Source organism: Hirundo rustica, chromosome 10 (assembly GCF_015227805.2).
Source record: "Hirundo rustica isolate bHirRus1 chromosome 10, bHirRus1.pri.v3, whole genome shotgun sequence".
Classification (NCBI taxonomy): Eukaryota; Metazoa; Chordata; class Aves; order Passeriformes; family Hirundinidae; genus Hirundo; species Hirundo rustica.
Genome location: NC_053459.1, coordinates 5,296,091 through 5,323,455, shown reverse-complemented (window position 1 = coordinate 5,323,455; position 27,365 = coordinate 5,296,091). Strand labels below are relative to the sequence as shown.

At 50.0% G+C, this 27,365-nt stretch overlaps 1 protein-coding gene across 2 annotated transcripts; it reads right to left on the bottom strand.

The window, feature by feature from the left end:
- Nucleotides 1-7,879: 7,879 nt before the first annotated feature.
- CLDN18 (claudin 18) lies at nt 7,880-23,398 on the bottom strand. 2 transcript variants are annotated; one of them, XM_040074533.1, is made up of 5 exons: nt 23,179-23,398; nt 10,864-11,028; nt 9,258-9,363; nt 8,856-8,966; nt 7,880-8,057 (listed from the first exon to the last, which is right to left on the bottom strand). In XM_040074533.1, the coding sequence occupies exons 1-5, from the start codon at nt 23,396-23,398 to the stop codon at nt 7,880-7,882; spliced, it is 780 nt and encodes a 259-aa protein (XP_039930467.1). The 2 variants fall into 2 exon arrangements, with proteins under 2 accessions (XP_039930467.1, XP_039930466.1); XM_040074532.1 differs by lacking the exon at nt 23,179-23,398 and adding an exon at nt 14,924-15,143.
- Between the last annotated feature and the right edge of the window lie 3,967 nt (nt 23,399-27,365).

The window sequence follows — 27,365 nt, the reverse complement described above, 5'->3', positions numbered from 1 at the left end:
CACCCTGGGCAGCACAGAACCTGAAAAACATGGAAGATAAAACTTAAGGCACCACAGCAGCCAGGGGTGTGCAGTCAGAGGATGTGATGGATCTGTCCATGGGCAGAGTGGGACTGGATCACAGCCACACCCACACTGGTCCTGGAAAAACCCCTGGATGTCAGGACACAGAGATCACCTGCTGGGGGAACTCTGCCCACTGTGTGAGCTCAGCAAGGCCCAAAACCAGCCAAGAAACTCCAGGTATCCCATTCAAATCCACAGGAGTTCTTTCGGACATCATTTACATTAAAATAATAAAAAGAAAATCATGTGGTACCTCCTTCCCAGCTCCTGCCCATCAGCAGGGCCACAGGGAGGAGTTTGGGCACTGGGAATTCAAACCTACAGCAGCAGACGTGGCCCTTGGGCCTTCATCCAGCTGCACACATCTGTCCTTTCCCCAGTGTTTGTCCATTCACTCTTTTTTGGGGGGGAGAGAAAAAAATCATTATTCACGAAATTGGGAGCAAAAGAGTAACTGCCAGAGAATCAACTTGGGAAAAGCTCTCTGGAACAAATCCGGAGATAACTGGAATGAAGTAATGGTGAAATAATGGAGTTACTGAAAGAGGATTTAAAACAACCTCAATTTATGGGGGAAACTGGTGTAATTACAGTGGTGGCAGTGTCAGAATTAAATTGCTTCTTACACAGAAAAAAAAAATAATACAAAAATTTTCCTCAAGGAAGGCCTGGTACAAACGCTGGGAAGATTTATTTCTTCTTATTTCAATAAAAATGAAATTTCAGGTCTTTGTGTGGCAAAATCAAAACAAAAATGAGGATTTGGAGACAATTTTCAAGCCATGGAAGTAGAGGAATGGTCTCCTGCGTGGTGTCCTGGTGCAACGATTGTGTTTGGCTCTCTAGACTCTAATTTTCGGAATTGATATTTAGGATCTCTCCGGTAAATCTGCCTCTGCAAATCTGGCAGCAGAGACCTGGAGCCCTTCCCTGTGGATCAGGGATGCCGGGGAGGGCGCACATGGTGGGGACAGGGAAGCGACGGCGCTCTGGCAGCAGCCACTGGATGGTGCCACAGGACCAGGAATGAGCAGCTGCTCCCGGCCTCTCCTTTTGGGAAGACCCCGGCTCTGGGGCTGGTCAGGCACCGAGGGGGATAAATGACATTTCCTAGGTGTGATTTCTCCTCTCCCTTCAGCACACACCTGGGCAGTAAGAGGGGCTGACAGGATATCCAGGAGCTCTGGAGCCTCAGCAGCTCTCCCTGGATATCCTTAGGGCATAGGCACGGCCCCCTTCCCACATCCCACAGGCTGGGAGCAGCTCTCCACACTGGACGCACTCGTGCGTGGCTTCTGGATTATTTAGCAGCTTTCCTTCTCATTTTCCTCTTTCTCCTCTTTCCTCACTCTCCTCTCTGCCAAGGCCCCGGAAGGTGGTGGGAAAAGCCTCATTTTCTGCTGCAGGAGGAACGTGGACGGAATTCGCTCGGATAGAGAACCCAGCCACAGCTGCTGTGTCCTCACTCCTTTCCTTCTGGAATCAGGGGGAAATCCAGCCCTACGGATAAGTCTTTACACTGGACATGACCAAGTCAGCTTGACCCCTTCTAGCTGACCCCCCAATATGTGTAAATTCAGACCGTTTTCCTAATTCTGTCCGTTTTTTGGACATTTCTAGCAGTGCGTTTATGATCTTGGTCCCCGCTAAGTATGAAACTTGGGAAGACATAACAGGAAAGCTGGCACTCCATTCCTCCTCTCTTTTCCAAACCACTCCACTTCTGGTTCAGACTCTTACCCCTCCCCATTTCCCACATTTCCAGGTGGGTTTTTATACTGGGGAGCAGGACGCACCCAGGTGGGGCGGAGCAGAACAAGGCGAACAAACTTAATTCTTCTGAAAAATAATAAAAAAATAATTTAAAAAAAAAAAAAAGTTTTCTGCACAACTGTTCACAAATAAGCAGGAAAAAACCCTTCTTTTTTTACCTGTAAAAAGTTACAGATGGCAGTGAGAATTTGTTCCGTGGAGGGGGTGACAGGAAATCCAGGCTGGGCACTGGCCCTGTCGCCACCCAAAATTAATGGGAGAAAAAATTCCTGCCCCAAAGAGCAAACAGGCAGGAGAAGGGCAGAAAGCAGGAGCTGCTCTGCCTGGACGACGTGGCAAACCTGGTGCCAAGGCAGGTGCCTGCTCATTCAGCTGCCAGCAAGTGCATGAAGCACTTTTCTGGTGGTTTTCCCAGCAGTTTTCCTGCCTGAGGTGCCTTTGGTCAGCTTCAAACACCAAGTCCAAGTGGCGGTGGAAAAGTGGGGGGGAGACCTCTCCTAGGATTGGGAAAGTCCAGAAATAGGTGAGCCTTGTGCCAAGAGAAAGGTGACGCTCGTACCCTGGCCAGTGAGGGGGTTGAGATGTGGAAAAAGAGGTTTTGTTCTGCATTGGGCATCTCAAGCCAGCGTGTTCCACGGGAAGCTGGGATCAAATCCCTGCTGCTGCTGCTCCCTGGCAGCCTGGGGCTTGCAGGTGGGCAGGGGGGTGGGTCAGGTTCAGTCCATAGACTGAAAACACATCCCTGTCCTTGCTGCTCCAACCCCAGAGGCTTTGCCTGAAAGGCAGGAAATCCCAGGACGGTTTGGGTTGGGAGGGACCTTAAAGCCCACCTTGTTCCACTCCCAGGGACATCTTCCTCTAGGCCAGGTTGCTCTAAGCCCCCTCCAACCTGTCTGAAAACAGCTCCCAAAGTTTTCTTAAGCGGTGGATGATGCAATCCTTGCACCCTGCTGGGATTTGGAGGAGCGGGGCCTGTCCCACATCCCTGGTTTTCCCCGGGGGTGGTTTTCCCTCAGTCCTCACCCCTCTGCCCTGCCCTGGGTGTGTAACTCCACCCCTTCCAAACCGCTCTCCTTAAATTTCCACCGCTTTCTACTTGCCTCCTGCTAATTTTTTAATTGTTTAGCTCAGTTCAGCACAGAGGGTTTTCCACGGTCCCCACCAACTTCTGACGCCTCATTTCTCCTGCCAGAAGTGACTCCTTCGGCTTTATCCTCTCTGGAGTCTCTGGGAACAGTAAAAACGAGCCCAGAGCCAGCAAGATAAAGACCTGGCCAATTGAATGAAGAAGAAATCACACAAATGAGTAGGTTTGTGGGTTTTGTTTTTCCCAATGACTTTTCCTTCATGTGTTACTGGTAACACTTATAAATCATGAATATACAAGGGAATATCAGTAAATATCCAACCCAGAGCACTAACAAGCTCTGCAGCACAGCTCTCCCAGAGCTGGGGAAAAAAAAAAAAAAAAAAAAAGGAAAATAAAAATCCTATCAAATTTATTCAGCTGGAATATCTCACCCAGAGAGCTATTCTCCCATCATATTTGGGGCAAGCACAGTGTCATAAATCTTAGTGCCATTAATCCATAGACTCATTCATCTCTGTTCAACTCCATAAAAGCAATAACCTTGTCACTATAGGGAGGAAGATTGGGCTTTTAATTGCAAATAGTTTTCAGGAGAGTTCTTATCTCCTAGTCCAATTTGTAGCCCCGGATTGTCCCTTGGTCAAACTCCACACAAATCCAGCGTGCTCTCACACGCTCCAGATGTTGCAGGGGCTTGGAAAGAACCCGTCCAGAGCTGTCAGAAAATGCACCCAGCCTTTGCAGGCTCGGCTTTCTTAGACAAGCCTAGATTTAATTAGCTGAGCGGGAAATGCATTTTTCAGAGGGTGATAAAATTTATGGAAACAAGACCCCAACAACTGCTCCTGAGCTCCCTGAGTAGCCTCCCTTGGTTCTACAAACGCTACCAAATCCATCCCTTGCAGCTGATGGTCAATAAAGGCAAAATAAAAGGTGGGAGGGGGTTCTCTTCCCTCCACTATCTGGAGCAGCAGCTGGAAACACTGGATTTACTCACAATGTTCTGCAGTGTCTGGGATCTGTTTTTCCCAGGATTTACTCGGCCGAGCAACTCCAGAGGCCCAAACCTCCGTGCTGCTGTGCAATTGGTCAAACCAGTGAGCCCAGTGCGGCCCAGCAGATATGGAACTGCTCCTCCCACAGATCCCACAGAGCCAGGCAGGAGAAACGAGGCGTCAGCAGGGTTTGGTGCAGCGCTCCGTGCTCCACGCGTGCTGCTCCTTCCAGCAGCTCCGGCCCCATTCCATGGATCTCGGAGCCCGAATTCACATCCCTGAGGGTGAAGTGTCCCCCTGCCATGCATGGTGTGGGGGGCAGAGGTTCTGTTTGGGGTGGGTGGCCCCAGGATGGTCCCCAGGCAGCACCTGGGGACTGTGGATGTGGCTCAGGGGTTTGTGTCCTTCACACGACGGCACCGGGACGTGGTGAGCTGTCACCAAGACATTGGGTCGTCCTCAGGGTGCTTCTGGACCTCCAAGTCCAAAAAATAATTAGGATATCACAATTCTTTTATTTTTAGCCTGCTGGGCTGCATAGGAAAACTTGGAAAAGGGAACTTTGGCCTCAGTAAAGACCCAGAGATTTCCCAAGCAGATGATTTTGGCTTCAGGGCTTAGAGGAGACATCAGCCCAGCTGAAAAGGGGATCCTTGGGTCTGTGTCCAAGACAAGGAATGATAGAATCATGGAATGGTTTGGGATGGAAGGGACCTTAAGGATCACCCAGTCCCACCCTATGCCATGGGCAGGGACACTTCCCACTATCCCAGGTTCCCCAAAACCTGTCCAATCTGGCCTTGGACACTTCCAGGGATCCAGAGGCAGCCACAGCTTCTCTGGGCACCGTGTTCCAGGGCCTGCCCACCCTCACAGCCAAGAATTTATTCTGTACATCCAACCTAAATTTCCTCTTTTTCAGTCTGAAGTCATTCCCCCTTGTCCTGTCACTCCAGCCCATTGCAAATATCCACTCTCCGTGATTCCTGTTGGCTCCTTCGGGCCCTGCAGGGCCACAGTGAGGTCACCCCTGGTCTCTTCTCCAGGCTGAACAATCCCAGCTCTCCCAGCCTTTCCTCCCAGCAGAGCTGCTCCATCCCTCTGCTCACCCTGGAGCCTCCTCTGGGCTCTCTGCAGCAGCTCCAAGCCCAAACCCCGAGTTCTCCCTGCAGAGGAGCCGCAGTTCCGTGGCTGTGGGTGCGGATTCTCCCGGTGCTGTCATTCCCAACAATGATGCTCACCACCCTCCGTGGTGCCGAGCACGAGACAAGATCCCCTCGGGCCACGAACACAGGAGCGGCTGCGACACCAAGTGCAGTTACTCCACAGCCAGGCTCATAAATAAATGATTCTCCGCTCCAGAATGGGATTTTATTCAGTGGAGTTCACTGCATTAAAATATTTCATCCTGCGAGTTTTCGGCCGAGGCAAGGAAATGAAAACTGATGCTGGAAGATTAGGAGCCCAGCGAGGACAGGAATTCCCGGATACAGCTCTCTGTCAGCTCCCCACAAGGTTCCTGCCCCTAATCTTGTCATCTACACGCCTGCAGACATCAAAGTGTGACCGAGAGATAGCCGGCTCGGGGACTTTGTCACAGCATTTGTGTAGCAGAAAAATAAAATGTAACTTTCAAAGCGGTTTCCTCAGGATTTTTTTTTAGCTCTAACTCAGTGGTAAACCTGCATTTCAAATTTTTCTGGGTGTTTTCCTGCCTTTTGCATTCCCGTGTGTACCTTTCCCTCAGCACCACTTAGGTGTTTCCTATCTAAATCAAACATTCCTGGGCTTTTCAGCCCCTTTCCAGTGGAGAGCATGCCCGCAATTTTTCTGCCCTCCTAAGAACAATGAAGTGTTCAGAAGTGTTTAATCTCTACCCCGAAACTTGCTGCACTCTACTCCTCAGCAAGCTCAGGGTCCCACCAAGAATCTGTGACTTCATCACATCACTGATTTGGGATCCCCCAGTAATTATTTATCTGATTTTTCTGGTGTTTTCTCTCATCGTGTGACTCCTTATATCTTACTAAGGAAATAAAACACCCGAATCTTTTCCTTTTTCCCTCAACCACCCATCTGTGTGCACACTCCTCCCAAGAAGACGTAGAACATGAGCTGGGGTTCTTTGGCTGAGCAGGAAGATTTTGACAAGAAGAGAACTGGAAACTGTGATTCTGGTCTTTTTCTTTCTTTAATATTCACGTAAAAAAAAAGGAAACAACAACTGACAAAACAAACAAGCAAAAAACACCAAAATCCAGCAGGCAAAAAAAAAAGGGAGAAAATCTAAGTCTATACTGAGAGATACAAACCATGGAAAAGAGTAGCAATGTTTTTAAAATAGAACAGGATCTGCCTCAGCAAAATAAATTCTTCTCCTTTACAAACAAGTCCTCAAAGCAAGTTCTTTTCTGGAGCAAAAGGGAGGGTCAGTACTGACATCCCACAGGGGTTTATCCCAGGTGTCCAACATCCAGCCCGAGCTGCTGTTGGCCGGAAGCTCTTCCCACCCCTCTGCATGGTGGCTGTTTCCTCCAGCCACCTGCCAGGTGCTCCCTCCTCCTCCTGTTGGCCTCCTCCGGGATCTCCTGGACCTGCGCAGGGGATTTGCCTCCATGTGGTGGTGCAGAGCTGGGGGTTGTGGAAACTGAGGTTTAGGGAGCAGTGATGGATGTGAGGAGGAGGGAGGTGCAGTTTGTGCTCACTGGGAGCACAGCCTGCCCCCTCTAATCCTAGCAGCCACCAGGGATGCCAGCTCAGCTGGTGCTAACGTGACCTTCCAAAGGTCCAGCTCTGCAGGAATGCTCAGCTGTAGATCCCGATCCCTCCAAGATGTCAAACACTCAGGGAACACCAGCATTTCACCAAACCAATTTTGCCCAAACTGAAATCCTTCGCAGAACTCGTAATTCTGAGGAGTGGTGCTCAAGCCCACGGCAGATGCCATTAAAATGGTTATTTTCAAGGGCCTGGACCCCATTTTTTCTCCCTAACTTATCCTTTTTTTCTATTCATAGGCATTGTCTGGAGCTTTTTTAGGATGTGCTCTGCAGCCAGGTGGGAAGACCTGTGAGCTAAGAGCTCACAGCTCTCTCTTCCCACAAAAGTTCTGACAAGTCTCCCTCTTCCCCCTTCAAATAAACTGCCTCTCTGATGGATTGGCTGGGGGGGGCAACATTCCATTATGGAGTTATCTTCCCATCATTGGAGGGAGAGTTACCACGGGGAAGTCCTGATGTCAGTGTGGAGTTACACATTGATGCTCCCTGGGAGCCCTGCTCCAAAGGTAGCTGTAATTAATTCTAAATGAGAGATTCTCCTGGCTCCATTAAAGATGACATCTGCGGGAACACCGGTGGCACACGGAGGTTGGGAGCTATTAGTGCAGGAGTAACAATGGATTATGCACATTCCCTGGAGAGATCCGAAGAAATAAATACACTTTGCTATCACGGGCTCTAAGTAACAGAAATCAGATTAAATATCAGAGCAGATCAGCCTTGGAGTACAAGCAGCAGAGCAAAGGTGGGACTGGGTAGAGAAGTCAGCGGGGAGGAAAATGCCCTGACCACAGGCTCTGTTTGCTTTGGGCACAGCCAAGGGGACACAACTGAATTTACTTCAAATACACTGTGATTATCAAAGGGGAATTTTCACTATGTGAGCAATTAAGAAAGGGCACAAGGCACTGCTCCTGGATATCAGTTTATACAGAGAATAGGAGCAAAATTTTCTACTCTGAGAGCACCACAACTCTCCGGTCACAGACCTTCTGGTGCTGTTAATACTAATGGGCAGGCGAGTAAAACTGACGTTCACAACAAAGATGCAACCTCAGAGTTAGAGAAAACCTGCCAGAAAACACATCCCTGTTTACAGACTGCTTGGTTTGCTGCACTTTTTGCTTGTGACATTAAAAAATAACTGATAACACAACCCAAGGACGGAAGGTCTGCTAGACGTAGTCGTATTTCGAAGGGTACGGGCGTCTCCCATCCTCACTTCGAGGAGCTTCTTCATATCCCACGCCCTTCCTGGCCTTGGGGTCAGCCTCATACCCTGAGCCAACCTTGTAGGGCCCCGTCCTGTAGGAGATGTTCCGGCCCGAGGCGTTGTAGGACACGGCTTTGTAGCTGGAAGAGACACCAGAGGAACATCAGCCTCTGGAGGGGCTGTGACTGCTCAGCACAGTCTGGAGGCACTCAGAGAGCCCAGCCCACCATCCATGGGAACCTGCCAGTCCCTTTCAGGCTCTTTCATAAATATACGTTTTCCTTCCCTTGAAAAAATCATTTGTGGAGTGATGGACCCACCCGCAATAACCGGCTGTGTTGGGGTACAAATTCCTGGTGATGTTACACCACCCCTGGAAGTGTTCCAGGCCAGGCTGGACACGGCTTGGAGCTACCTGGTCTGTGGAAGGTGTCCCTGCACATGGCAGGGGGGGAATGGAATGGGCTTAAGGTCCCTCCCAACCCAAACCGCTCTGGAATTCTAGAATTCCATGTAAACCACGGCTCAGCTGATTCAATCTACCCCTGCCCATGATCTGCTGTGCAGCCTGCAATTCATGGGCCTGAACCCACCAGCACAGTGCAAATGTCACATTTTGAGGCCGGTTCCCATGTCCTCTCTGTTCGTGTGTGAGTCACAGGGGCAGGGAGGGCAAAGGCTCACTTTGGACCCACGGAGGGCAGTTCACTAATCAGGGACTTGAGGTCGTGGTGGGCTTGGCAGCGCTGAATTAATGGCTGACCTCTGATCTTAAAGGTCTTTTCCAACCTAAAGGACTCTGTGTTTCCATCATGACCAGGACTATCATGACAGGGGTGTGACACATCCACACGCCCTGGACCGGCTGTGGGACACCTGGGCCCCTCCACCCCCAGGTTTCCAGCAACACCTCCCCATTCCCACCCATCTCAGCTTACCGGGATTCCTCTGGGATGAGCCCTTTGCAAGCGAGGCACATCATGATGCCTCCCACCAGGGCCAGGCCCCCTGCCACCCATCCGACAAAGAGGGCTGAGCCAAAGGTGTACCTGCAAAACAGGCGAGGCTGGTTAGGGCTGCCAGCAGCACGGACATCCTCCCTCGGACCCTGCTGTTGTACCCACAGGTCCCCACATGTCCCACCTGCAGTCTTGAGCTGCAGGGACAGAGACAGCCAGCCCATTTGTTTATCTCCAGCCCAGAAAAGAGGCTCTATCTCCTAAGAATAATCTTCCAAGTCCTGCAACCGTCCCAACACACCCCCAGAGTTTGCCAATCCTTCAGCAGCAGCCCTGAGGGAGATTTCCACCGTGCAGCATGCAGAGCAGCCGAGCACCCACCTGTTCTGGACGTTCTGCATTCCCTGGAACATGCTGGTGGTGGACATCCAGAAGTTTGTGACCAGCATGTTGGCAAACACGGACACTCCAGTGATGGCACACAGGCCTGAGGAGGGACAGAAGGACAGACTGAGAGCCTCGCCGTGCAAGAAGACCCCTGGGGCCTCAGGGAAGCATCTCACACCTCTGGAAAAGTGGGTGAGACACTGCTCTGTGGCCTCCAGCACAAAGGGGGACCCACAATGTGTTACAGTTTTCTTCCAGGTTTTCCTTGCATTTACAGTCCAGCATCAGGAATACAATGTCACACAGCGCAATCCCAAGACAGAGCAGCAGGAATCTTTCTCCTGATGTGCTTCGTCGCACAAGTGAATTTAACAAACAGATCATTGTGCAGAATACCCAGTAGTTCATTTTAAACATTTGTTTTACAGTGAAAAACATGGACCAAAAATTCCCTGAGAGAATTTTTTTTAAATGGGAAAACACGCTCTCTGTCAGTAAAAGAGGAGATGTCTTTGGTTCACAGCCTGATTATCACCAGGTGTGGAAGACCAGCCCCAGGAGGTTGGAACTTCTTCCATTCATCCCACCAGGGGATGTCTGGGATGGCCACCCCTGACAATCCTGGCAGTAATGCCAACCTTCGGTTTTCCTCAGCAGAGGAATTCACAGAACACTCAAACGTGGAATCACAGACTGGTTTGTGTTGGAAGGGGCCTCAAAGACCAAGGACAGATAGGAGCTGGGGTGTCCAGAAGAATGCAAGTCCAGAACTTTTGGCAAAAAACACCCTCAGATGACAGTTTTGCTTTGTTCTTCCTTCCACGGTGTCCCAGGCCAGGTTGGACGGGGCTTGGAGCCCTGGTCCAGTGGAAGGTGCTCCTGCCCATGGCAGGGGTGGAACTGGGTGATTTTTAAGGTACTTCCAACCCATTCCATGATTCTAAAATGATAGATGTAAAATACGAAATGAAAGCCGTGTGGCGGAAGGTGGTTTCCTCTTTCCAGCTCATATTTTTGAAGTTGTGTTGAATGTCTCATATCCCAAGAAAAGTTAAGTGCTTGGATTCGAAGGATTTTAAATAGGGATATTCTCCTTCCCTTTGTTAAGATATAGATTTCCTTTGATTCTTATCTCAAAAATAATGTAGGAAAACCTGTAAGTGATGTATTAAGCATTTGCAGTTTTGAGGAGGCTGGGAATTCCTGCAGGCTTGTAGGCTGGTATTTAAAACCTACAAACCTTCCTAAAATTATTATGGATAAAGCCTGAAACTGGGAAAAGTATTCTATATAAATAAAGGCTATATTAATATATAACAACAACATATATAAAATAAATCAAGGGATGCACCTCTTTTTCCATCTCTGGGATGTTTTTTCAGCCTTCCATATTTTGTCCATACAAACTTCTGGTTTCCAGAGTTGTGGTTTTTTGGGGGTTTTTTTGTTCCCTAATCAGAGGCAAAAAACCATTTGACCCCAGGAAATGGGGCTGGAGGACAATGCCAATAACTTCAGAAATGCACCAAGACGCTCCCAATCCTCAGTTCCAGGGAAATGCAAATCCTTCCGCATGGAAGACACGACAGTTCCCACTTACCAGCGATGATGAACATGATGCCAGAGGTCAGGGTCATGTTGGCTTTGGCAGTATCCTCCATGCTCCCAATCCGGATGCATTTCAGAGCAAAAATGCACACGAAGAGGCCGAGGATTCCCAGGACTATCCCCACGATCATGAGGGCCCTCACAGCCTGGAACATCGCTGCAAAACAAACGGCAAAAACCTCGCTGAGTGGCTGAGATGGGATTTGTCAGGGTCTGGGGGATTCTCAAAGATTGCCTCTGTCTGAAAATAGAGAAATTAAAGAAGAAAGCCTTGGAAAGTGGGCGCTGGATCTATTTTGTGTTATCTGGGGCTCCTCTGGAAATGTGGCTATTTGACTTAACTTCCCAAAGAGTTTCATGGTGTAGGCAGCATTTTTTTAGAAACATTCCTTGGTGCCAGTCGTGAAATTCATGGAGAAGAGTAGTGAGGAGCTGGGATAAGCATGGATTGTTCCATAACCACAGTGTTTGAGAAAGGGTTCTTCTTTCCTCCCCCGTCAGTGATGGAAGCACAGAGCTCCATCCAGCTGTCCGGGATGTTTCCAGCTACTGCATGACTCAAAATGCAGTTCTGTATGTTCCCACTTCCCAGCAAAGCACATGGAAAAGAGGAAAATCACCTTGACAAACATTACAGCGAGAGCAGGAGAGAGCATCAAAGCTCTGGCAAGCACCTCCCTCACCATATCCTTCCCAGGGTTATTTGGAACATCATTCCGGGATAAATCTGTCCGTGTTCATGAATGAACACCCAAATACCCCACCCTGAATCTGTCCAGCAGCATGCCATGAGCTGGGAATGCTGGTGGGTTACGCCCATGGGAGCTAAGGCCTGAAGGAGGCAAAAACCTTTCAGACTCCTCTTGGCTGGAGTAGAACAGCAGAAACTTCCACCTTTCAAACTGGATAAGTGGTGGGGGAGAGTCCGTGAATACCAAGGTGATTCTCTAATAAGGTGGCACATGTCCCATCTTTTTCCAGACACTTTTCCTCCCCACTTGTGCAGGAGTCCCTGGCAGAGACAGGAAGGCGGCAGAGCCCTGGAGGGGTGCTGGAAGGTATTTCAAGGGCTGTTGGGATTTGGCCGGGACATTTCGCAGCCTCCCCTTCCCCTGCCACACGCTCCCACAGCCTGGGTCTGGCTTTGGTGCTCCCCAAGCATGACTGCCCCTCTTCAGGGAAGAGAAAGTGGGCTCGTGATGGAGTGAAATGGGTGGGAAATGCATTCCACAGCCCCAGGGACTTCCCTGCCCTGTCTGTCACCCCTTTGCTGGGCGACCGCGGTGCCCAGGGCTGCAGGGGAGCACGGAGCCCTTGCACAGGTTGGGAGAAGGGTTTGCAAGCCCCTCCCAGGAGCGTGCTGGGTGGCTCTCCTGGCCTGTGGGGTGTCAGGAAGCGGAGCAGAACCACGCTGGCACCGCAGTGCACGCGGAAGCAGGCGGGCTGCCATTCCACAGGCCGGGAATACACCACCTTCTCCCATCCGGCAGTCCCACCGCCTCAGCTCTTATGACTCAATTTGCCCTTATCAGCTGATAACGAGTGCTAACGAGCCGGGGGTTTTCAATCTCCCATTCATCAGCCCCCAGGTAGGAGCTCATTAGTTATGATCCATCAGGGAATGGCGGATATGCCTTATCAGCCCTGGGAGGTTGTTCCGCAGCACCTGATGGGAAGCAGAAAGAGGAGGAAAATTCAATCTTCGTTTGTCTTTGCAACAACCAAAGTTTCTTTGCAAATGCTTTTGTTTCAGGGCAGGCAGGAGGGGCTGATAATCCAAGACTATGGATCATGATGGAAGCTCCTTGTCCCCAAGACTTCATTCCTGGGTGTTTCCTGCAGGTTCACGGGCGTCATCAATGGGGTGTTTTCAACCCGCCAAGCAGTGACCCCAAACAAAGATCCCACAGAGAGTTTGTTCACTCTCAGGAGAGGAGCTCCCAGCGCCTTGGGTGCCCATGGAAGGACACAACAGGAGGGGCCAACTCAAGCAGCCAAGGATGGCCCGCTTTGGCTGGAGCACTGTTGTGACTCTCCATTGAAAGGAGCTCTTGGAAAGGCAGGGGGAGAGGAGCACAGCAGGATGTGATGGAAAAAATGCCAGATGGCCGTCAACAGCCATTCCTGCCTCCGTGAGAATGAGTTATGCACCCTCTCCACAAGAGATGGAAAGCAGAAGGAAGTTCTGCTGGGGCACGGAGATCTCTCCACTTTGCTCACGGGACCTGAAGTGGGAGCTGTTGGGAAAGGCAGTGCTGCAGTTTCACAGGAGTTTTGGCATCCGTTGAAAGTCCTCTGAAAAGAGCTGCTTTTCCAAAGGTGAATGACCTGTGCTTGGAGGAAGGAGTGGAAGGGCTTAGACAAACAAAGTGGGAGACTGAGGAAAAGTGGTATCGGGAGCAGTGGGAAGCAAACAGCCCTGGAATTACAAACCTGGCTTAGGCACACACTTTTTGAATGAGGGAGGAAAAGTTGGCTTCCACACAAGGGCTGGTGTTCCATAACAAGGGAATAGCAAAACCACCAACAGAAATAGCTTCTCCACCAAAATAAATGCCAGTGATGTGAAACCACAGCCTGCATCACTGTTTTCCAGAGGTAAGGGAAGCTGGATCGTCATCTTCCTCCCCCGTGTGATGTGAGTGGTAAGAGGTGAGTGAGGTAAAACAACTTCAAGTCATTTAAATGACCATCACCTGCATTTCCTTTGCTCACACGTAATAAAAGGATAGAATCTGTCTTTATGACCAGTAGTGACTGATGGGATATAGAAATTTTAGAGAAATTAAGTAAATTCCAGTAGGTGTTAAAGTTGAGCAAATTCCAGTGGGGACATTTTTTCTATATGTTTGAAAGAATTAATTAAATGGATTCATAAAGGTAACTCTGACAGGATATCTCTAGCAACAGAAGTTGTCTGTGAGTGCTTTGCTCCTTTCTTTATTGCCATATTACTTAAAAAATAACTGAAAAAAAGTAAAATCTTGATTGAGATAAAGTGACATCAAAATGATGGTTCCCATATCCTCATGGCTCATTTACAACAGTCACCTGCCCACAGCATTATGAAGAGATAGAGTGGTCAACATTTTGTAGAGATAATTGGATAAATCTAATTTTTAGTCTTTAAAATAAATATTCCCATGACTCTAAATATCAGGTTTGCTCTTCCAAATGGGAAAGAATTCACCTGGCAGTCCTGAAGCTGGGTACACAGAGACACATTTATTCCATGGCACCCCTCGGAGAGTCATGGGTCCTCAGCAAGGCTTGATGCATCCCTGAGGATGGCATCCCTCAGGATACAGGGCTGGAACCCACAACATTCCTGGATCAACAGTTACAAAAAGCCTGTGCACAGCAGTGCTTGCTTGGACCTTTTTGTGATCATATACCAGGAGCGAGAAACGCTCCCAGGGCCAAATTTACTGCTGAGCTGGGAGCACTGGAATACCCTCACATGCAGCGGAGTGGGGAAAACAGCTCTTTTGGGAACATTAGCAAGCAAACGGGACAGCACTACGCCTCTGCACTCTGCTCCTGTAGGCACTAACACTGCCCAGGTGATGGCGAGTGACCGAACACACCTTTCCCCTTCATGCCCTTCCTACCCGCTCCTCTCACAGGCAGTTATCTCCCATTCCAGTCCTGTCTTTGGAAAAGCAGTACATTTCACCAATTTCCATTACCCTGTAACACTACACAATTGCATACAGCCCTTTTCCTTGTGTTTCCATTCCAAGGGACATCACGGGGGCAGGGTTAAACATCCTCGCTCCCCTCAGCTCAGTGGAGCTGTGCTGATTTATGCCAGCAGTGGTGCTGAACCCATGATGCTCACCCACAGGTCCCCCACACACGCTCCAGGTTGTAACCCCCACCACAAAAACTATTTTGGCAACAAATACGCTCCTCTTTTCATGCTCATAACATTCCACTGGAAATGTTATTCCTCGCAAAGTGCTTCAAGATGCCTGCTCCTCCTTCCGGATGAAAACTGTGCGGAGCTCCAGGAGAACCCCTGGGTGAGGCTGGAGTGTTTTTGCCCCTACCTGGCAGCCCAAGGATAGTGAAATACGGCCGGCACTCCGTGAAGCCGGAGCTCTGCCGCACGCAGCTCCTCCACAGCCCCTGGTACTGGAACACGGCCGTCACCGGGTTGTCGTACAGGTCCTGCGTGCTCCACGTGTCCATGGCCGTGGCCATGATGCTCCCCCCAACGCCCAGCAGGGACACGAGGAACCCCATCACCTGGCAGATGGTGGTGGACATGGTGTGTCCCCAGAGAGCGGAGGCGGCACGGCCCCGAGGGAGCCGCGGTCCTAATGCGGCACCGGAGTCCTCCTGCCTGAGCCACCAGCACTGCAGCTGCTCTTATCAGATGCTTTCCGCTGAGCGCTGTTTGCTCAAAGTGTTTTTGCAAGATAGTCCAGTTTCACTCTCGCTGCCGGGGAGGTTTGTGCCGGCAGGGCTGGAGATAGGAGCTTTTGTCCTTTAGAGGTGCTTGTCCTTCCACGTTTAAGCAGCCACGCTCTGCCGAGTGTTGGGCAACCCACTTGGGGCTTGGCCAGCCCCCTGAAACCCTTTGCTGCCCATTGGGCCTCTCCTGCCTGCCTGGCACGGGGCAAGGACCACATCTCCAGGGGAATTCAGCACCTGCCCATCCCTCTGCTGATGCCCCCCGACAATCTGTCCCCGTGGAGGTGCTGCACAAGAGGCACAATGGGAGACAGGGCTCTGCCAGAGGATGTGGGGCCACCAGCCCAGCCCAGGGATGTGGCTGCTCCTTGCAGTGCCCTCAGGCATCACTGAGCTTCCATTGGATGCTGACCATGGCACAACCTGGGGCAACAAGCCAAGAGCCCCAAATTGACCCAGCAAAGGTCCTCCAACCCTCCACAACTCAGCATGCCCTCTGCCATCACGAGGACACACTGAAACCCACATGGGAGGGAGGAGAGTGTGGGGACCACTGGGAAACTGCCTTTCTGAGGGGTGTTTGTCCGTGTCGACTGGAGGGATGGTCCTGGGAAAGGGACAGGAGGTGTAAAAAGTGGGGAATTCGTTATCACTTATCACAGTGGAGAGATGCCGGGCTCGTGGGAGCAACATGAATCCACTGTGCCACTCTGCCAATGCAGTCCATGAGGCACAAGGACCTTCCCGGCTCTACCCTCATCCATTCTCATCCAGTATCCCCCTCCAAGGGATTTACTTCAGTCCCGACCTAGAAACAAATTCCTGCTTTACACTGTCCATACCAGCACCTGGATCTGAAGCCATGTGAAAGCCACCAGGAAGAGAGGAAAAGCTCATTTGTGTCCATGGAGCAGCTACAATGGGTTTATTAAACTCTGGATATTGCCCCTGCCTTCTGGAGAACAACCCTCCAGGACACCCCTCAGCTTGTGGGGCTCTGCTGGGGCAGCCAGAGCACGATTCCACGTCTCATGGCAATCACAGCCCTCCCAGGTCAGGCACAAGATGTCTTTGCTTCTGTCTGTTTTATTCAAATGTCGTCATTTTCATTCACTTTGGTGAGTTTATATCACAGGAAGGGTCAGTTCTGACCTACCCAAAGTTGCCAGTGAAAGTAATAAAGTGAAAGAAAACCATAGAAGGGAACCCTCAAGAACCAGAGGTGGTAAAGAGCTGCTCATCCTCTGTGAAGGACAGGGAATGCTGACCAAAATTTCCCTTTTTGGGTAATGATTTGTGATAGATCAGGGATGGAAAAGACTTAGAAGCTGAGACAACAACTAGGGATGAGAAGGATCTGGAGGACAGAAGGACAAAATGTGCTAAAATGTGGTCAGTCCGCCATCCCATCCCTTGTGGTCCCACAGCCAGAACTGTGTCCCAGTCTAGAAAATCCAGTTCCATCCAAGCCCTGCTGCTCCTCAGCAGCTCTCCAGGATGACTCCTGTCCTTCCCATGCCCCAGGACTCTCCTTCTTTTTTCTGGCCATCCAGTGGTGAGAGCTCACATCCCTTTTTCTGGGCTGAACCTCGTCAGAACACATCAGAGGGAGCAATGTTCCTTTGAGACATAACCCCTATTCCCAAGCATGTGCAACAGTGCATAGAGAAATGAACCCATAGACTGGTCATAGCTAAGAATAACCCCTGGGGAAGAAAAGGGAAGGAAAAGGGGAGAATTAAAGGGGTATTTTTCCCAGCTTTTTTTTTTTTTTTTTTTTTTTTTTTTTTTTTTTTTTTTTTTCCCAAACAACTCTGCCGCCATTTAAATGATTGGGGTTTTTTTCTGCTCAGTTGGACATCTGGATGGTTGCAGGAATACCAGTGGTGGTGGCCCTTCCATCCCTATATCCACGTTTGTTTTGGTGGGAGGGGACACACCACTCCTTCCTCCAGCCCGGCTGCTGGCTCCAGCCACGTGCAGCAGGAGCTGCTCCTCAAACCAACAGGGACCTTTTCTTCTCCTTCTCCAGTATTTCACATCTCACACTCTGCTGGTCTCCCCAAGACACCTGTTGGAAAGAGGGCCATCCTTGGATGTTCCCATGTCCAGTCCGTCACCTCAGTAACCTTTCCCTGGGAATGGAATTTTCTCCTATGGATGGAGACACTGTTTCTCATCATGGCTCTTTCTCAGGGACATCAAAACCCCAGAGCAATGGTGGAGCAGTCAAAAAGCATCAACATCTCCAGGTGTGCAGGAAAGTCCAGGAGAAGGCGTCTGGCTTTGATTTGCAGGGCCAGATGGAACCATGACTCTAAAGAAGAGAAACCAACACAGGGCTGGACAATCCCCACCAAAGGCTCGCGTGCTGTCCCCAAAAATGGAGCCAAGGAAGGAATTTTGCTGCTGATGGTCATTCTGCGGTCCTCAGTTAAGAGTTAAACACCCAGCCATGCTCAGCACTCCACGTGTTGCCATCTTTGATGAATTATTGTGGTTTGAGGGGCTTCTGCTTGCTGATCCCTAAAAGTATTGGCTGAAGTGTCCTCCAGCCATCCCAATGCCATTTCTCCTGCTCTGACTACAAACACACTTGGGAAGAGCAGGCATTCAAAGCTCCCACACCTTCCTCTGTGGATGCTTGAAGCAGAGTTCTGGAGACAAAATCTAAACTTGGTTCTTTCCTAACCCTTCCCCAGCACATTTCCTTTGACTTTTTCAAATATTCAGATTTTAAGCTTGTTTTTAGTGGGTGTTTCTGAGCTGCCCATGATAGGGAAAAATACATTCATCCCATTTTCCCAGGTAATAGAAGATCTTCTGGGAATTTAATCTGAACTCAGATTACAACAATATTGTGCTCAGAGCACAACCCAAGAAGGGGCTGGGTGAGAGGAAAGCTGTGGAGCAAGCCTGAGCATCTTCAGCACAAGCTGATGCTCATCTCCAGCCACCCTATGGAGATGGCCACAGGCAGGACTGGCTGAAGGATGGGAATCTCTCTCCGAGCAATCTGTGGATTTTCTCCAGCGGCGGAATGCTTGGCCAGAGGGTTTCCCAGTCCACGTGGAATTGCTGAGCTGTATCTGAGGAAGGGGAATGGCGAGGCTGCAGCTCACCAAGGAGCAGAGAACAGGGCTCCCACTGAGCTTTGGGACAACTCTGGTGGTTTACCCAAATGAGGAGAAGAAGGGGGCTTTGTGGCCGCTCCCCTGAGCCCCTTTATTCCAGCTCATAGTTGCTTTATCTCTCCAGGCGTTGACTCTGCGTTATCTCAAAACCGGTGCCTGTGCCCAGGCAGCTCCTGAATGTTATCACCACCTCTCCCACAGAAATCACCTCCAGCTCATGTTTGCTCTCAAATTTGCAAACACAGCTCACACCCTGCCGGTGGCTCACACCAGCCCAGCCTGCTCAGGCCCAGACTAGGCAAACCCACCCTTCTCTCCCTGCCCCTCCGTTAGCGGGACCACCTCAGGGTCCATCGGTGTGTGGTCCACAACTGGAAGGGCTGAACAGCCTTTCTGGAATTCAGTGAGGGAATGGCTCATGGAAGGGCCCCATCCCAGCTCAGATTCACACCACTGGGGGTGGTCCAGAGGGTGCTCTGAGGTCCCTCAGCAGAGCTGGGGAGCGTGAGGCTGCACTTGCCTACACAGGTATGAGCTGTAGCCCAGCCCCAAATCTCCACAGCCTTGCTCCTTCCTCTTCTGGCTCTCATCCCAGATCCCTTAGGATGTTTTTCCCTCGTCTCTCATCCTTTCATGGTGTAAAGGCACAAAACAGTAAATATGACACACGCACCCAGATCCCTGCCACCTCCTCCCACCCTAGAAGTCACTGGGGCTCCTGAGACCTCTCTAAAAGTCTCCATTGGCCTTTTCCCCAACCCCACACCTCCCTCAGCTCCAGCTGTAACTGCAAACCCAAAAGAGCCTCACACATGTCCTGGTAGGATATATCAATTCTCCAGCCTGCATGGGCCACCTAAATCCTTCTGCACCCAAAATTTGACCTCAAAAGACTTTAGGCAGGTTGCAGCAGTTGCCTGCAGACGTTTCAAAACTCAGAGCAGACCTGGCTGGGTGAAAGGATTTCGAGCAGCAAACAGACCTTGAAAGAGACTTTGCCATGGCCATGGCTGGTGGAGGATCATGACAAGGCAATTAGCACTTCCCAGCCATACAAACTTCGGGCATGGAACAGTTCCAGGGAGAAGAGACTCTGTTGTCTTGGCCGGTGGCTGCCCTGTCTCCAAAATCAGGTTATTTGCTATGGTTATGCCACAAAATGGCTGTGGGTTGTATGAAACGAAAGAAAACTCTGTCAGAGCATCGATATAGAAGGGGAAAATCCAGAGAAGCCAATGTTGATGCTTCCTAGACAGGAATTCTCTTCGGGAAACATCTATGCACTGCTGCTACCCTGCAGCAGCCAAACTGAAATTTATGGAGAATTTGGGCAGTCAAGGTTGCATTCCCATGGGCTCTTTTCCCTCTGAGCACTCTGAGAACTTGGGCACTTTTATCAGCTGGAGAAGCTGAACAAGTTGCTCTCAGACTGCCAAAGTTTGCTGTTGGAAAAGCAAGAATATTCTCCTGTTTTGAGCCAGCAACCCTTTGGTCCATAGCAGAGAGGTATCTCAGCTCTTCTGAAGGGGTAAAAAGAGCTTTTGGACCTGAGGGAGAAATGTCCTTGGAAAAATTGTTGGAAAAGGCTCTCTGAACAAGTGTGGAAAAAAGACACAGAAACCAGGGAAATCCCTGCCATGCTATTGTAGTTTAGCAAAGTTGGGAGAAACTGCAAAATCCTGCTTTGAGGAGAAATCACCTCATGATCTCCACACAAGGTGAAACCCCCAGCCTTGCCCAGCTCAGCTTTTGCTGTTTATCCCTTATTTGTGTGCTCAGTGTCCTCCAGACCATCTCACGCCAAAGCAAGGAGCAAAAAATAGCAGGAGAAAGCAAAATCAGAACAAATCGGTCCAATCTTCCAGTGCCACATTTCACCAGAGAGCGGCTGTTTATAGCTGAGCAGCCAGAGCCATAAACTGCCTGGGTAATTTCTCATTTCTATTATCTTGATTTTTCCTCAATCTATTTGAAATTAAAATTCCCAACTAAATTGAAGATAGATGATGGGCAAGACAAGTTTAATCTTTGCTGTGGGAGCGAGGGATTGAGGTGAAAAAAAAACCTTGGAACCCAAAACTTCCTCGATGTGCTCGGGTCACCTCGCTGCTTTGCCAGAGTCCTATTATTTTTATTCACTCTGGCACTATTGTTCCCAATATAAATTGCCATTGTCAGGATAATAAATAGGGGTTGATAATGGAAATGCTGACAAACCATTAACTCTGGGGTAGTTTGTGAGGGGGGTTTCACGGAGATCGAGGTGCCGCACACTTAAAATAAACACGTGGATGATTCACTTAAATAGTATCTGAACAAATTAATAACAGGATTTTTAGCATCATTTCCTCCCCCCTCTGATTGGGGTACCACTTTTGCTGGTGGTGGGTGAGAAGAAATGCCCACAGGAGCAGCTGGATTCGGGAGACAGAGCCAATCCATAAAGCACAGCAGAGGGACGTGAGGCTTTGCTCCAGCTTCTCCAGAGACGGCAAGTGTCAGACAATCCATAACAGGACGAAAAACAGGAGCAGAGCGGGGGCTGGCTACAGAAAAAGAAGCCCAGTTCATTAAAAAGAAGGGGAAAAATTCCACCTCGTTTTGTAGGGCAGCGCTGATAACACCGGTCACGGAAAGGATCGTTTGGGACAAAGCACATAAATATTCATACTCCCTCACACTGAGCCCACACCATCCCCCAGACAGCACTGAGGGTGAGGACAGCAATTTTGGGGGGCTCAGGCATCCACCACCTTTCTTTTTTATGGTTGTCCTTTATTCCTTTTGCTCTTTTCTATCTCTTTTTTGTAGGTGACTGCAGTAAAGCTGGCAAACACGAGTGGGAATTCCACTCTCAGATGAGGGCTTCATCAGGAACCCCAATATTTAGGAATGGATGTTCATTGTTGTCAGTGGCTGGGAGGGATCCACAGAGCGTATAGGATGGAGCTGAGGAATCATGGGAGCACAGAGTCCCGGGATGGTTTGGGTTGGAAGGGATTTCAGGGACCACCTTGTCCCACCCCCTGCTGTGGGCAGGGCCATGGACACACCTGTCTCCAGCAGCCCCTCTAAAGGCAGGAAAATCCTGCTAATGCAGGACACCCTTCCCCTCAGCGTTCCCGCTTTACAATATTAATACCCACCCGACAGATGCCAGGCTGGAGGTTTTGGAATTGCAAAAAACCATCCCTAGTTTTGGGCTTTTTCCTCTAGGGGTGAGGTCAGCAACAAAGGTGTTTTAAAGAACAAAAACCCCCAAATCTCAAGTAGTCTGATTTCTTCAAAGATTAGAGCAGTTCCCAAAGCTGAACACTTGAAAAGTTTAATTGCTTCTTCCATAGAGTTACAGTTTTTGTCATTTTAAGCTTTTTGAGCAGAAGAACTGAGAAAACCGTAAGAACTGGAAGAGCTGCAGTGACTTGTGGGAGCGTCTGTGTGGGGAGGGCTTGATTTTTACACCTCAATTTACTCCTCACATGGTAATTTTAATCTCTTTCTAAAATCAGGTTGGAAAAGCCCTCTAAGATCAAGTCCAACCGTCAACCCAGTGAGTTTCACCAACCTGTCCTGCCCTTTGCTCCCCGTTTTCCCTTGGTGAATCTGCTCAGCTTTGCTGACTGGGAGAGCAGCGTGTGAATACCAGCCCTGCACAAACCCCCTTCTTGGGGTGTCGCCCTCCAGCCGGACTCCCAGGCAGGATCAGGCTCATGTCCTCCTAGGAAAATGCATCTCTGTACCCGAGAGCCCAAGCAGGGACACTCCAACCCACAGCTCCAACAAGAGGATGATGTCCAGGGACGTCCCCGGCACCTGCCTGGGGAAGCTGCAGCACAGCCAATGCCAGACACCAGCTGGGAATGAGGATCCAGAGAGGAGCAACACAAAAACACAGCTCAGGGGATGAAACACCTCCCCAGCTGCTGTCTGAGACCACAGCCACCCTGGGTTATACTAGTTTGATTTGCGCCTTGTCCTGAGAGAAGCAATTTTTGTGCACAATGCCCCTTTCTGTGTGTTTTGGAAATGCCATTTTGCAGAAGTTCTGCAGTGATTTCCTGATATAATTGGCTTCTTCCCTCCATTCTGGCTGTATCAAAGCACAGAGGCCAGATGGGTATAAGAGTCTAAGTGCCTTTTCTCTCACTGTATTAAGGCAGGAAGAAACCCCAGATAATCCTGTTGTAACCTAATTGTTTGCACCCCGAGATACTCTGGGCACAACCGGGACAGGAATGATTCCCGTGGCAGACAAAACTGGAACCAAAGCAGAATTAGGGAGAAATCCATCCTGGTGGTGTTAGCCCGAGCAGAAATACAGTGAGCTGAACTGTGACATATCCTCTTAGGAAAGGATCCTCTCCAGCGACAAGACTATTAGTGGCTTCTGCTGGGAAGCCACACGCAGCCGCACAGCTGGGGCAGGAATCCGAGCCGGAGCCACCCGCGGCACAGGGGACGGATCTCCCCACGGAGCAGCCTGGACAACACCTCAGGATGCATAATTAGCTGTAGTGAGTTTTGCTGGACCTCAGCTTGGCCATGGAAGGGGATTTGCCTTGAGGCATCTCCAAGGACCTGTGTTCCAAGCAGAATGATCACCCGTGGCCCTTTTCAGCTGAAATTTGCCTTGCCCACTGAAAATCGCCCGCCGCTAAGAGAAATTTGGGTTGCCCACTGGAAATCACCCACTGCTGACACAGAGATCGTGTCCCACACCCTCCCACCCCTCCCCTGGCACCACCAGGCCCTACCTGGCAGCCCCAGGATGGTGAAGTAGCCGCGGCACTCGGTGAAGCCGGAGCTCTCCCGGACACAGGTGCGCCAGAGGCCCTGGTAGTTGAAGACGGCCGTCACCGGGTTGTTGTAGAGGTCCTGGGTGCTCCACTGGTCCATGCAGGTGGAGGCGATGATGCCCCCGATGCCCAGGGCGGACACCACGAAGCCCATGGACTGGCAGATTGTCACCGACATGGTGCCAGGCGCGCCGGAGCCTCCACGAGCCGGGTCTGGGGCAGGCAGCCAGGGCGCCAGGGACTTTTAGCTGAAGGCACTGCCTACGTCACGCCAGCAGCCAAGAGAGCTCCGGGTGCACCACACGAACCTCCCCTTGCCTTTATCTGTTTCGGTGAGATAATTTCCTCGCTCGGTACCAAGAGCCGTTTGTTCCACCTCGCTCTCTTGTTTACCTTCTCCCTCCAGGCAGAGGTGCAGCCGGCAAGGCCAGACGGGACCAGCAGATCCCTCTGGAGAGCTTCCACAGGAACACCGGGGAGCTGCCGGAGACCAAGCACAGAAATTGGGCGAAAGATAAAAAAATTATGGAAAGCCTAAATCCTTTCCTGTCAAGGATGATGCTTCTGAGATGAGTGGAGAGGTTCAGATTGGATATCAGGAAAAATTCCTTCATGGCATGGGTTGTCAGGAGTTGGAGCAGGCTGCCCAGGGAAGTGCCGAGTCCCCATCCCTGGCAGGACTTCACAGATGTGAGCATGTGGCACTTGGGGACATGACGGACCTGGGAGTGCTGAGGGAACAGTTGGACTTGATGATCTTAGAGTGCTTTTCCAACCTAAATGATTCCATGATTTATTAGGATGGCTCCGTCTGGCTCAAACAAAACATTTAAGCCAAGTTTAGTGTAAAAACAAGGGAATCTTGTAGCAATGGGTGTTTGGGCAGACTTCAGGAATGCTGGGCTGGGAGCTCCGTGAAAGGCAGCACCTGCTGAAGAGTGAAAGGTGTGAACCTGCAGTGTGTTGTGGGAGGACCAAGGGGAAAACAAAGACAAAACCTCATATCCTCATTTATTATTGTTTTATACCCCTCATCCAAATAGGATTTTGGGCTTGTTTCCATGGACAAAGGAAGATGGCAGGACAGACCTGCTGTAAGACCAGAGCACCCTAAGAGACCTGGCCTTATTGCAGAAAATGCCCTTGTGGGGTAATGCCTCGTTTGCCCATTCTGCTCCATCCCTCGCCACTTTCTTCCTCGCCCAGTTTTCCACAGGAGCCAGCCTGTTTGCGGTTGGAGAGGAACGGGGAATGTGCAGGAGAAGAGGAGATGAGGAGCCCTGTTTCAGCAGTTCCTTTGGGAGAAGTGGAACTCAGTGGGGTGGCATTTAGGAGGTGGAAGTGGAATGTTGGGAGGAAGCGTGAAGGAGCGGGCATCTGCCACCTGGCTAAATTTACCTTTTCTCAAGGAGCCTGGAGTCTCCCACATGCCTTGAGGGCTTCCCTGTAAAGCCACTTCTGAGGAAGATCCAACCTGTTGTGGGAGCAAATTCTCCCAGAGGTTATTTTGGTCCTGCACATTTTTGAGAGAACCAAGGACGGGACGGTGGGAAGTCGCACCATCTGTTCCCGTGTCCAAAGCAAAGCAGATCTTCTCTTTAAGCTCCGAGGGAGATGTCCCTCTCACTTAAGATTCCGGAGCCTCAATTATCTATTCCAAAAATATTGTGTCTAATACCGAGCTTTTTTACACATCGTTCGTGAAATTAATGCCCAAAATTGAGCACCAACCAGGCAGAAGACAACTCTAATCAGTCCTCAGGTTTAAAGGGAGCACTACCCCATTTTCCTTTTTTTACCCAGAAGAACAGGATTGGTGATTCATGTGCCTTCACAGAGGTTTTTTGGGCCCAGTGACACCCAGTCCTGGTGCCACACCTCGCCCGCTCCATGTTGGGGCTGTTAATTACTTTCGGTATCGGTCAACAGAACTTAATCACAGAAAGCTTTCCCAGTATCACCGAGCTAAATATAGAGCCTGAGTCCAGAGCACAAACACACTCCCCGTGTTTGTCATCACCGGGATCTCCTGGAGACGGAAAAGGCTCATGGCAGCCAACGATTGTGTCCAGTGCATTAACTCAAAGGATAAATTCACCTGGAAGGTCTGGAAAAAGCATCTCCACTTGGTACGCGTCGACCCCTGGGTGGGGAGTGCAGCACACCTGCAAAGGGACAGATTTTGTCCAAATTATCAGCCCTTTATTCCAAAATATGTCAGCGTACAGCAACCAGAACAGTAGGGTCTCGGTGCGTAAGCATCAGCGTTCCCAACCAAAAATTTCCTACCCTTAACAAAAAGCACACTTTTTTCCTCTGGGAAGATGTCACAGTGAAAATAGCCAAGAACTGAGCTCCTTCAACCGCCTAAACTTGATGTGACCTGTGTAACTCATCACAGTTATCTCACACACCGGGGATACAGCAAGGACAAAGCCTTCCCTGGCTGTTTTTCTAAGGAATGACACCGAAAGCTGCTCCAAGTCCCTCCAGGCTGTGCCCACTGCCCATCCCCGATGCTGTGAATGCTTAGGTGGGAGATCACACCTGTTAAAAAGAGCAGGCTTTGTGCTGTTCTCTGGGATTTGAGTGATCTAGCCTCACTTCAGCCTCGCTGCTGCCCGTGGGAAGGGGGCTCCTCCCGGGTGCTGCCCGGAGCCATCAGCCGCGTCCCCCCTGCAGGTTCCCCTCTCCCCCTGACACGTCTCCTCACCACCTTCACAGCCCCACCGAGCCTCCTGCTGCCAGCACAGCGGAGAAGATTCCTCTTGAATCTGGGATTTGTCCCTGCCGAGGAGGACGCCTGGACTGCCTAATTATTTTATTCATAAGCCGGCCGTGCTTTCAAAGGCATCTGGGTGACCTATCTAAAGCTAAGTGAATCCCTCAGCCCGGAGCAGCCCCGCTCCCCCTGATCCCCCCGGGGAGCCGGGGCTGGGTGGCGGAGGAGCCGCCGGGGGAGTTCCGCGGAGCCGGACAATGAGGAACGCATTGACAAAGTGTTCACATTATTGGCTGATGGGTCTGCATCAGTCACTCATTCACAAGCACAAGGTCTAAATTGCAGAACCAATTAACGGCACTAATAGCCCCTGCCTGAATTAATCTTTGAGACAAAAGAGGAGAGAAGTGGAAGAGCTATTAGCAAATCAAGCTGTACCATCCCTGCTTTATTGCAGGAATCTAAGTGTCTGTATTTGGCTATTATGAACTGACTGCAATTACAGCCCTCATTTAAAATGATTAAGTGGTTATAATTATTTTTCAATTAAAACTTAGATCTTCCATTTATACAACATTGCAGGCTTCAATTAAAATCCTTTTTTTTTTTTTTTTTTTTTTTTTTTTTTTCTTTTTTTCTTTTTTTCTTGAGGAAAAAAGTACCACTGTGCCAAAAGACTCTTGCATCTCTTCTGGCCATTGAGAGCCAAGTAACATGGTAATAACACCTTTGTTTGCATCCCTCCTTCCCGGCCTCCTGAACTGTGTGGCCAAGGAGATAAACTGCCAGGCACAGCACCTGCCAAAGGTCAGGAAAAACGAGCTGGGAAAGGTCTACGAGCCTCAAACGCCTCTGAAATCAGGTAAACCCACCTGGAACTGTGGCTCAGAGCTAAGCAGTGCTATAGGAGTTATTTATAAAAGATTTGGGGGCTGGAGGGTTCTCAGTTTTTCTGGGGCTTTTGGAAAGAGCAAAACCACCGGAAAACTCAGAGCTAGGAGGAGTGGTGGCAGCAGATGAGCTCAGGAGAAGTTTCGGCTAAGCCTGGCTTTAAGCATCTGAGGAGAGAAAAGCCAAGATCTTCACTTGAAATTAAGCCCAGTGAAAATTTTCTCTAGTTTTCATTTCAAAATGGCATTTCTATTTCTGACTGTGCTTACAAGAACAGGAAGAGGTGAAAGAGGGAGAAGGAGAGGGAGAGGGAGAGGGAAATTCAGAAAACATGTGGTGGTCCAGCCCAAAAGTATTTTCCTGTGATTTTTTTTTTAAGGAACACGGGCCCCAAAAAATTATTTATAATTTTCATTACCTACATGAGGTTGAAGAGCTCTACCAGTGTTACTTGGCCATGGCCTCTGTCACCAAGTTTGACAAGTGTCAGTCATGAGGTGAAAAAGGCAGCTGCCATACAGGAGCCAGACCA